The 12659-nt window shown below is 38.9% G+C and overlaps 1 protein-coding gene across 1 annotated transcript; it reads left to right on the top strand.

The window, feature by feature from the left end:
• The first annotated feature begins 11348 nt into the window (after positions 1–11348).
• LOC145636924 (uncharacterized) lies at positions 11349–12236 on the top strand. Its single transcript, XM_081688457.1, has one exon. The coding sequence runs from the start codon at positions 11349–11351 to the stop codon at positions 12234–12236; it is 888 nt and encodes a 295-aa protein (XP_081544583.1).
• The last annotated feature ends 423 nt before the right edge of the window (positions 12237–12659 follow it).

The raw sequence follows: 12659 nt of genomic DNA, 5'->3' as shown, positions 1-12659 counted from the left end.
ATGGTCATCGAGTTCATTTTCCTCCCACTTGTCGTTTTGGAAACATGTTAATTTCCAGAAAGACACCACTTAGAGCAACAAACACTATGTTCTCAATTAGGTTGTGGAGGTAATGCCCATGGTCTCACTTGAATGCTTATAAAGAGACATGTATATTATCTTTGGAAAAAAGTTCGTTGTGATGAAACAAACAGTTAGCTCCCACTTGAGCTATTTTAGCCTTTAATGGGCCATTAAGCTTCCACTCAACCACCTAGCTCTTACTAAGCTGGTGAGCTCCCACTGAGTCACTTAGCTCCCACTGAGCCAATGAACTCCCACTGTGGCTAAGAGTTTTAGACATATACTTGAAAAGACATTTAGAAGATAATTCTATCCATAACTGAATATGGTGTCCTTTCTTAGCTTCGACATTTTGTTTATTGTAACATTAGTCCTTCGTGCAAATCTTAAGAACTTTATAGGAAGGGATGTGATCCATCATTATTCGAGTCATTTTTAAATGGCATCGAGGTCTCCATGAAGACACACTATGTTCTTTGTGGATTTATTTATGAAAATTTCGTTTTCATAACTTTGTGATGGTCACGCTTGGCTCAAGCAAACATCGCTCGATCTAATCTAGACGTTTTGATATCTTGCCAAGTCGATTCTGTACTTCACTGAACTCTTGAACTATTCAAGGTTAAGTTCGTTCACATTTGATGAATATAGCCATATTCTTTCAAATTCTTTGTGAGCCATTGAAGTAAATGAATCCTCTCTAGCTTTCGGAGTCAATTGCCTATACCAAGAACAATAGCTCTTTACTTTGTCAGTTTAAACAAGTAAGACTTGCTTGTCTTAGAACGATTCCGAATCGATCAACTATCAAGAGCCTATCTAATAGAGCCTTGAGTACGTTCTTGTCGATGTGACATTGCTAAAGATGTTTGGAACACAAATCATGCCCATGAATTTGAGCTTTTGCTAGTTTATCATGTTAAGATAATGTTTGTTTATAATCAAGCATTCTTGACTCATGGTTTAGACAACCATGCCATTTAAATAAACTTGCAACTATTGCTCATTGCTTTGAATGTGAGTCTTTCCGTGTGTAAACGGATCAATTGCTGATTATGGAACACAATAACCATTTATTTGTTCCAGCCTTAGCTTAAAAGTCTTTAAACAAAGCATACGGCCTTACAACTGATGTAGCACCACTTGCTTCATTTTAAGCTTGGAAGTCGATTAACTTAGCTTATCTTCAATAGTTTGAGGTCACTTTCAAAGTGGAACACTCAAGCAATATCCGATACTTGTGAAGATAACAAATTGCTAAGTTAACTACAATAATATGAACTCATGGGTTGAAATGGAATCTTATTTCTTTTCTTCGTTCCTCGTTTCCTATATTTCTTATCATACTTTATCTCATAATATTTTAAGAACCATTTCTTAAGAGTCTTTGACTTTTATACTTTGTTAGGCATAATTAAGCATCTAATGCACCGTAAAACAAAGTTCCATCTTTTCTTTTAATTCACACTTGAATTACTACATCAATGAGTCCTACTTATCTATGTATTAAGAGAAAAGATATGTTGGTTGTCAATATTGACAATTTTGAGTTTGCAACTCAATACTTCTTGTTTTATCAAAACTACCTAGTATTTTGAATACATGATGTCCAACCGTCATTTCGGACTTTGTTATAAAAGTCATTTATGAGAATTGTATTTTAGAAATGCTTTACTTTTCTTTAAAACCATTCTCAAAGATTTCTTTTACCAATCATGGAAAGCAATACAGTTTAATTTGGAATTCTACAAATATAAGTGCAAAGTATAACCATTTATCAAGTAAATAACATAATAAGTTTGAAAATTAAAAGGTATTCATGCAAATCTTCATACTTATTAAACGTCTTATCCACGCATTAAAATTGTCCCAATTTGGCGAGAATACGTCGATTCCAAGATCCGAAGAAACAAAGAGTGGTTAAGCATGCTTTGGCTTGTCTTAATACTCAATCTCCTAAGGTAAGCAACGCTTTGCTAATGGCTCCAAGCCACTCTTGGTTGAATAAATCGTCGCATCTAATGCTCTCTCAACAATTTATTCACTTTGCCACGACATGTTAGGACTCCACTCATATCGTTGAGTAGAATCAAAACCAACTTGCATACCCGGTATGCCTTACTTCCTAGGAGAGGTAGTGATGCCTCACTTTGGCGTAGCATACCACTACCCTCGTTCGGCCGGTAAGTGTTGTTTTGGAATGGCAAGTTTTTACTCAATTTTTAGGAACCTAGGGTTTCTATGTTGGTTGATTTAAGTGAACTTAATTAATCATCACAACATTCTAAATCTTAAACATGCATCTAACATATAATTCAGATACATAAACATATATATATCGAAAAACATAAATAGAGATGCATTTGGCAACTAGCATGACCCCCTAAGATCTTCAAATCTTCAAAAGGTCTTCATTTGCAACTTTCATGGCTACGTCTTCCAAGAACCTCCATCTTCAAAACTTGACCATAATTAAATGCAACTACTAGTATCTACGATTAGGACTAATCTAAATATTAATGTACAAAAATACTCAACGGTACGCAGACCGTATTTAGATTTACAAAAATACATCACGGATCGCAGTCCGTATTTTCTATCCTAATCGGGCCCCACTAGTTGCCATTTCATCAAACCTGTGAGGGATTATACATTCCATTCATCCATTCACTATTTGTGAATGCCCATGCATTTTACGACGATAAACAAGTAACAATTCATAAACACGCGTGAACTAGTAACTAATCTAGGTGGTTAATCCAATTAATACGCCTAATTAAAACTAGTCAAAATTATTTTCACCGGTTATGTAAATAAGCGCAATTTAACATTTGAAACTCCCACTAAATTCCGCATCCAACTTAATTAATCCAATTAATTAAGCCGGTAAAACCCAAAATTTGTCAAAAATAAATTTTACCAACAATGCCTCTCAAAACCCGAGGCCTAGCCTCCAAAATTTTTAATTAAAATAAACCAAACGGCCAAAAAGCAAAATTAAAACCGAGAGAAAAGTGCATCGACTACCCAAGGCTAGCACCTGAGCACTCACACGCACGCAAGTGTTGGGCGCTTGCCTAGCAGCCTCGGCCTTGCGTGTTGTGATGCTGCTGGGCGCTGCTTGGCAGCGCGCACTCGATACGCGTCTAGCTGCAACTGCCTAGCACAGATGCTACGCCTTGCATCGTCTCGCACGCCCCTCATGCACCAAGTCAGCACACGGGTCCTCGCACACACCTAGCACCACACACACCAAGCGCAGCAGCCTCGTCCCTCGGCAGCCACATGCGGGCTGAGCGAGCAGCCAGCTGGCCGAGGGATGTACATGGCTATTGTGCCTTTGTTTGCGTGCTTGTGCCTTGGGATTAATTCCCAATTTTGTGTGACATCTCTAATCAATTCTAAATTAATTTTAGAATTAATTCATTGAGCACAATGAAAATTTAAACAAGTCTAACTTAAAATAAAATTTTCAAAGTGCATCTAACCAAAATAATTCCCAAGAACCATTCTTTCATTAAATTGGTTTAACTTGGTGCAACAAAAATAATAAGAGGGCAATTACTCACTATTAATTTAATTAGTTTAAATTAATCTTGAGTTTTTGACAAAATAAGAGGAAGTTGGAAAAATGAACATAAGTTCAATAAAGATTCCGACTTTAATACTTGTGAATCCTTGAAAAAATTATATCTTCCAATATGAAGATATACAATTTTTCTATCACAAAGTTTCAAACTTTATGATTCCAATGAACTAAAAAATGATTAAATCAACAAAGTTTAACAAAAATTCATGGAATTTAGTAATATAAAGCTTCAATCACTTAACACAATTAAATATTGAATTTTTAATACTTGGAAGCCTCAAAGAACAACAATTTCACACTTAATGCAATTAGTTTGCAATTATGTGAAAAAATAAAACCAAGCATTCAAGCACAAATTACTACAAAGTAATCATGCCTAAAGAGGTTTAAAATTGCATATAAAATATGTATTGAACCAACTACATAACCACCATAAATATGCAATTAATTTTCAAGGTTAGAAAGATTTAAAATTTTTCGTAAAAACGAAAAAACCCTCGAAAATAGCATTTCTGGTCGTTTTTTGGCTAAAAACCGAGTTCTGTAAAAGGTAAAACCATTTCCAGAACGCCTTTTCCACCCAAAATTTACTATTTTTGGGTCGAAATCTGGGTTCAGGGCTGAAGGTAGCTTAAATACGAGGTTAAAATAAATAATACGAGCTATTAATCTAATTAGCAACTTAAACCAGAAAAATTAAGCCACAAAAATCACCTTGAAAAAATATTATGATTTTAAAATTAAACGAGCGTGGCTCCGATACCGTTGTTGGGGTTTGGTAAGTCCAACTTACCACGGAAATGACCTCGACCCAAAGAACCACTCGCAATTAATAAAACCATAAAGCATAACAGATAAACATAAAAGGATAAAATCGGAATTTACCTTTGAAGCGTGCTTCGCCCGACCTAATGGGCTCTTACTTGAAAGCTTTAGCTCCGAAAATACCGAGCCTCCAACGGTATCCACCCACAAAGGACGAACACCGACTTTTTAGGTCCGCTGCCTTAGTTAGCAAGGTCCGACCAAAACCCAAGTGTTAATGGAGTTTAAGAGTTTTTGCCAAAATGCAATGCTCTTTCTAACTCCCACTCAAGCAAAGAATTCTCAAGTCATGCTTTGGCTATTTATAAGTAAGGATAGCTTGTGAATTCCACTCATCTTTCAATGCGGGACTTTTTCACAAAAAGATCCCACATGGAAAGATTGATGAATTCAATCCTTAGTTAAATAAACCAAGGAACAAGTAACAAGTGTCACATGGTTAGGTGAGGACCACTTTCCCACTTGGTCCCTAAGGCAATTCACATGCAATGTGAACTAACCATGTGTCACCCAACCTTGAGCCCCAAGTTGGGTTCGGTTGGGCTATTTTATTTTGGCCCATGTCCATGACCCATCGCCCCGGGTCCACGACCCTTGCCATATGTGTCGCCACGTGGCACGCTACCACTTGGCGGCTGCCACTTGGGGAGTGCCACTAGGTGGCTGGCACTTGGCGACTGCCACGTGTGCTGCCACATGGCGCTTTTCCATGTGTGTTGCCACGTGGCACGCACCTATTGGGCGCGCTTTCCTAGCCTTTCGCGTGGCTAGGATTTTACTTGATACTTGAAGCATTTTCCCGTCTCGCCAAATCCTAAATTTTTGCTCGACATTTGAGATTCTCCAACGCTCGGTTTCGACGCTACAAGCTCGAATTTCCGACGTCTAAATATTTAACACTCGGGCGACGAATTAATTTCTTCCGAATTAATTCGTCGAGTTGGTTCGTATATTTGCTAGGGTGTGACCCGAAGGGTTCAGTCAAGATTAAGACGTAATATTAATTATACATTAATATTACTGATCGGAAGCGGCCTCCACCCAAGCATTCCGATCACTTGACCTTATTGAATATATTAGCTTTCTAATAATTCTGAACCCGCTAACGGAATAGTACACTTGTTCGAAGGACACCATTCCTTTCATATTTAACGATACTAAGATCGTCATCCTAGAAGTAGCAATCATGAAATATTTCAAATCCAGGCTTCTTGATTCCTTCCAGAACTAAGGGTTCTGGAAAGTCGTAGCATGGATAATCTTCTCCTTCCCTAATGAATTGTCCATTAAGGGTTTGTTGGTAGGATAGGAGTAAAGTGATTATCCCTTTCTTATTATTGTCTCTACGTGCTTTGTTTTTTACATCGTGAGACTCCAATTTTTCTTTGGTTGGTTTATATCCCAATCCAAAGGAGAAGCTTTTCTTTGGGATAGGAAGAGAGATTTCTTCATTGCTATTCCCAAAGGCATCCTAGGAAAGTAACTACACTTGAGTAAGATGTTGTTTAGTATCCGAGTGGAATATGGATCAAGCTTGAATGGTTCTTCAAAGTCTTCTTCCATTTCAATTGTGAAGATTGGCTCCGCAGTGAATCCCCACATGCCCTCTTCATCATTATCATGGTTTAATTTATTTCTAAGAGTGATTGATCATTTATTGCTAATTTGAGTGGAGAAGCATGTATAGTTTTAAGAAGCCCTTGACAGTTCAACCTAATCATTTGATGAAGTGAAGATGGTATTGCACTAAGCTCATGTATCCAAGGACGTCCAAGTAAAAGGTTGAATGTAGGTTTTATGTCCATAACATGGAATTCAACCATCTTTTGTATTGGGCTTGTGGTAATTGGTAGCTTAATAGTTCCACACACCGATCTTCTCGAATTGTCATAGGCCCTAATGTTTTGTGTTGTTGATTGAAAATCTTTTTCTGGATTTAGGCCTAGGTATTTTTCCGTTCGCAATGGGCATACGTTTACAGCTGACCCATTGTTTACCAAAGTTAGAGGGATATTGTACCCCTTGCACCCCACGGTTAAGTATAACGCATTGTTGTGGGTAGTGTCTTTTGAAGGTAAATCATCATTAGAGAAAATGATTGATTTGTCGGATTTCTCGCTAGTAAGCAAGCTAACGAGATCCTAAGGGGTTGTGTCTGTGCTTACAGACAAAGCTATTAGAGCGTTCATGAGAGAATTCCTATGTTCTTTAGAAGTACATAGGAGTTCCCAAATGCTAACATTTGCCTTGGATTGGTGAAATTGTTTGACCAATGGATCTTCCACCTCAAGTGGAGGTGGTATTGGATTTTGTACTTAACCTTGAGTTTGATTTTGTGTGGTCGAAGATCCATTTGTAGGTGGTGCTTGGTAGAATCGCCCAGAACGAGTTAAATGATCTATCTCGTTTGGGTTAGTTGTAGGACTAACAAACCAACTTTCTTCTAGAGGCTTTAGATGTGCCTCCATTTCAAGATGTTTCATGAGTTGTGCTTCATGCCATTGTTCATCCAAGGAGAGATTCAATAAAACTTGCGACTTCCCCAAGAAATGATCCCAATCAAGCGCTCCATTTGCTTCAATTTGTAAACAAGATGGAGGTGGGATGGCGGCATACTTAGAGGCATATAAGTCTTGAAAGTCGTCGTCGCATAGTCCACATACTTCATTAGTTGCCCCTATGAGTATTGTGGATAGAGGTTCTCCTATAGGTGTGATATAGTCCAAAGGATTGAACATATCACTTCCCATATGGTCCTCATCAATGTGAAACACCCCTAAGGGGGATGCATTATTGTTAGGTTTAGGCGTGGGAATTCTCCCATCGTCTACTAAATCTTGTATTTTGTGCTTTAAGACATAGCAACATTCAGTGTTATGTCTAACGTCTCTATGATAAGCACAATAAGCATTACCATCCCATTGAGGAAATCTTCTTTCTGGTGGAGTGGGTGGTGTTGGCCCTTTTGGCGCAAGTAAGCCTTTTTCATTTAATGTATCTAACAATTCTTTATAGCTTACAGGAAATGGAGTAAGTTTTCTTTCTTTTGTCCATCTTTTTCTAGGATCATCATATCGATTTGTGTTATTGTATTGCATGGTAGTCGCAAATACGTCAATAAAGGATGATGCATTATCATTCCCCTTCTTGTAGATATTCTTAGGTTGATGATGATAATGATGTTTGTTTTCTTTTTCTTTAGCAAGATCATCTTCAATCCTAGTAGCCACAGAATAGACCTTTTGAAAAGTGTCTAAACCAAGGTAACGTAAATGGTTGTTGTATTTTTCATGACAGTTGTCAATGAACTTTTGTACTAACTCGAGTTCAGGTGGCCTTTAGGCAAGGTGGGCCGCCTTTTCTCGCCATCTACCATAAAAAGCAAGGAAACCTTCATCGTCGCCTTGATTCAGCGCCTCGAGTTCACGTAAAGTTGACTTAAACTCTACGTTACTCTTATATTGGGTAATGAAAGCCGAAACTACATCTTCCCATGTTGCCTTGAATTTTAGATCTAGCCCATAGTACCACTCTCTCGCGGTTGGGTCTAGGGATAAAAGGAAAGTCAAAGCATAAAGCTTAGGATCAACTCCCTTTAATGCTATAGTGCTAGTAAATTAAAACACATTAAATGATTTTGTGGATTATTGGTCACCTTAAATATTGGCAAGTCCGTAGCCACGAACTTTTCCGGTGAAGCAAGTCCTGGGGAGGAGCAAACTTTTCTACGTCAAAGTACTTGTTCCCCATTGTAGAACGAAGAACTAGCTTCTCCAACGACTTTTCTTTGATGGATAATTGTTCCATCTTTTCTTGCAAGGCTAAGGTTTCAGCATTTTTCTTTTCTGCCTTTTTTATTTTCTTAATTCTTCTCTCCTCGGCCTCTTGAGCCTTTTCCTCTCCCAAACGAAGAATCACTTGCTGAAGTTCCTCGATGGTTGGCATTGTTGTTGGACTAGGATTAGTTGTCGAAGAAAAGTGGTTTGAAAGGGATTGATCTTTGGGTGGTAAACGTAGAATGCTAATGCCCGGGATTCTTCTTTCCCAAGCTTGGAAACCGGCCTTTAAAGGAGTACCAAAGGATAAGTAAATTGATACGCTTACTTGAAAAAGGGAGAAAAAAGAAAAGACGCAAAATATATTCAAATGGATTACATCACCCTTAACAATTCTTCGATGAAGGTATCGTTCGGACGAGTCAATTTGTTTTTTCAGAAATCAAAGTTGACTCGTTCAGTGGGCGCGCGCAAGTGATTCAGTTGCGTGCGGCTATCGCGCGCAATGAAATCTCTTACGCTGGGAGGGGTCGCGCAACTCACTGTGTTGCGCTCGCCACCTGCTCGTAGGATTTTTTTTTAATTCGAGCGTTTTTTTTTTTTTTTTTTTTTTGTCATCATTTTTCTTTTTATTTGATTTATAATTTATTTTTTTTGTTATCCTTTGAAAATGACTCTAAATCACGAAGAGACAACTTCGTAATTGGTAACTTAGACCAAACTAAAAAGAAAAAAAGAAGACTGTCCCAACACGTTGCATATAGTCACATAATCACATAAGCATGTCATAAGTCAAGATTCACGCAATGTCATTCTAAGGTCAAAAAAGCTTGGGTGTCCAAAGGTACCGTATCTTAAAAAACGACGCACAAATCAATCACTCAACGTGTTGACTCATGGCATCGCCCTCCCAACATTTTGTTGGAGATATGGGTGGGATGATTGTTATTGATTTCGAGATAGAAGCCTAGTGTTGGAGACCCTTAATCAATGACAAATCCCCAATGGTTTAAGTGTGCTATGCTTATGCATTATGCAATGTTGCTTGTTTGGTGTTTACTTTTGTGCAAAAGGAAGATATTATGCGTTCAAGTCTCGCTCTCTAACTAGAGATTATCCAAGTTAATTCTCATTACAACCCATAAGCAACCTAGTGTTAGAAACCTTTGGATCATAAATACGAACTAATCATGTAACCTCTAAGTCCCCAATGGAATCGCCACTGTAAGGAGGGGGGTTCCCATCGTAAGGGGTCCTCTCCTTAAATGCCCATGGCCCTTTAAAAGCCTAGGACTTTACACTTGTTAGGGTGTAGTAGGATTTGAATTCCTGACTGTTTTGGGGACCTTGAATCAGAATTGATTCTATCATTACGCTTTTTTGTAAGAAACAAGTAGGGAATCGCCAATGAGTTTTAGGGAAAACTCATAAACCTCGTTCATGCCTTTCTTCCATGTGGAGTTCATGGAATAATTAACACGAATCATAAGTTTACCCATGCCCAAATTGGTCTATAAACCAAAAATGATTTCGAGAGCGAGGGTATCAAAATAACGTTCCCTTTAGAGGGGAATCGTTATCCTAGCTCTAGTGCGGCCTCTACTAGCTCTTCCTTTTTTACAATTTCATCACCAAACAATATATGCAACGCGATACCTAACACTATGTTAGTTGATTTTATTTACACATATTAATTCACGTAGGAATTACATCGTAATGTCGTTATTCTTATTTAATCAAATTCGTGAAAAGGACAAGAAAATAAACAATATTCGCCTTGGCTTAAGTGATCAACCAACAATAATTTAATTCAATTCTTATCTTTATGCCACAGCAGGTGTCGCGCGCAATAGAACGAGCATTCTGCCACAGCAGGTGTCGCGCGCAATAGAATGAGTTGCGCGCGGCATCACAGCACAAGTGATTTGGTTGCGTTTCTATGGGCAGCACAACTAATTGTCTTGCGCGCGGCTTTATGGTATCCACCAATTAAGGAGTGCTAAAGGTGCAGAAATCAGGGTTTTACATCGAAACGTGAGGAGCACGTCTCCACCTTTCTTGCGCCTTTCTCATTCGGATTTACTTGCCACTTACTGAGTTCGACCTACCCAACACACCGGTATCTCCTTTTAGCTCATTCAATTTTACGGATTTATTTAACTATGATGATAGTACAAATTGTAGGGAGAGGATAAGAGAGGCTATTGGGCATTTGCCTCATTCTTGTGATGGAGACTCGGTGAGATATAGTGAAGTGGATTACTCTTGGGTAGGACGTAAGAGGCTTAAAAGGCTTCATCGATGGGCCGACAAAGGAGGGTTTAGCATTTGGATTAGGGATCAAAAAGGGGGAAGCAAGTTTGCTTCCACGGCAATCTCGGATCCGGATATGGCAAGAGAGTTTAGGTTGATATCGATGAGGATATTGAGAAAATGATGTCTTCTAAAAGGCGCCAATCGGACTCTTCTTCTTCTTCGGGTTCGTACAAAAGGCAAAAAAGTGAAGAAGTGACTTCGGCTCTAAGGGTTAGGAAGGATGACATGGATATCGATCTACAAGTGGCAATGTTTGACTCGGTGAGACTAGCTTCAATTGGTGAGGTGGTTGTACCAGATCAGCCCCCGAATGGAATATGAATGTTGTGTCTTGGAATTGTAGGGGCTTGAATGACCCACACTCCCTTGCAATTCCCTACCTAGTGTGACTCTATCGTTCGAAGCTACCTATTTTTATGTTCATCTCGGAAACTAAGATGGATTATGTTATTGCGGCTAGTCAGTTAGATATTTTGCATCCTACTTCGATTTTTGGTTGGAACTCGGAAGGAAGTAGTGGAGGCCTTTAAGTTTTAAGTTGGTCTAATGATGTAGTGGAATGCTTGTACTCTTCTAAGAACTTTATCTTTTGTAAGATCATTAATGAATCGAATGGTAATTTAAAGTATGTCCTTTTTCTTTACGGTGAACCTCAAGTAGAAAATAGGGGTTTAGTTTGGGAGCAACTTCAATGGCTCCTAGAAGAATACAAAAATGTGCTAGTAATAGGGGATTTCAATCAAATTGAAAGCGAAAGTGACAAGTTAGGGGGCTCGGTTATGATTAGAGGCGTTGATGCTTTTCTTAATTGGAGGTTCAGTAGCAATGCAACGGAAGTCCCTTTCTCGGGTCCAAAGTTTACTTGGAGCAATAAAAGAGAAGGAAGTGGCCTCATTCTTGAGAGGCTAGATCGAGGATACATAACGGAGGAATGGTTCGTCCACTCCCCCGATGGGAGAATTGTACATGAACCAATTACGGTGTCAGATCATGCGGCAATTACTTACTACTCCCACCCTAGTACTATGGGGTCTAACAGGCCATACCAAATTGAGAGTTGGTGTCTCAACTTCCCAGAGGTTAAGACCATAGTGGAAGTAACATGGAAGACTAAGTTTAATGGGTCTCACATGTTTCAACTATCGCGAAAGCTAATCTTGGTAAGGACAAAGCTTCAAAACTGGTGTTTGAGTAACAAGAAAAGTAGGGGCATAAATTGGAGGAAACTTTATAAAGACCTTCATGAAATGGGTATGAACATCAACACAGTTCAGGAAGGGGATGATTACATCCAACACATCAAACGGCTTATTCCCGAAAGCCAACTGTGTTTCGATTTTTGGAAACAGAGGATGAAAGCCAATTGGGTTAGGTATGGTGACTGCCCTACTTCTTTGATGTACAGGAAAATTAAACAAAGGCAATCAAACAATGAAATATTGACGTTAAGAAATGGGAATGATACTTGGGTTAAAGGGCAAAGAGAAGTGGAAGATGTAATCCTGAAGTCAATCAAGGATATCTATAACCCGACCATGGATGATAATCATGGGGAAGAGGTTGATCTTTTGATAAGGCAGCTTGATATCCCGGGATTGACAGTAGAGGATAAAGGCTGGCTGGACGGGGATTTCACAGATCATGAAATTAAAAAAGGCAATGCTTAGCATTCATAAATCCAAGTCCCCGGGCCCGGATGGTTTCACTGCAAATTTCTTTTAGGTCTATTGGAAGGAGGTAGGACAGCTAGTGTTGGACAGTGTTCATCAGTTCTTGAAATTAGGTCACATGCTTAAGGAGTGGAACCAATCCCTTTTGGTTTTGATCCCGAAGGTTAAGGTGCCAGAACTTGCCAATCAATTCAGGAAGATAATTTTATGCAACACGGTCTACAAATGCATCTCAAAGTGCCTTGTCAATAGGCTAAAAAAGGTTCTGCCAAACCTTATCTCAGAGAATCAACATGCATTTATACTAGGTAGGTATATGGAGGATAACATCCTCTTGAGTCATGAACTCCTGCACCTTATAAATTCGAGAAAGGGCTCTAATGCGGTCAAGATTGACATTTCAAAGGCATACGACAGGGT

The sequence above is a fragment of the Chenopodium album genome, chromosome 6, assembly GCF_948465745.1.
Source record: "Chenopodium album chromosome 6, dcCheAlbu1.1, whole genome shotgun sequence".
NCBI lineage: Eukaryota > Viridiplantae > Streptophyta > Magnoliopsida > Caryophyllales > Amaranthaceae > Chenopodium > Chenopodium album.
This window is presented reverse-complemented; position numbering and strand designations above follow the sequence as displayed.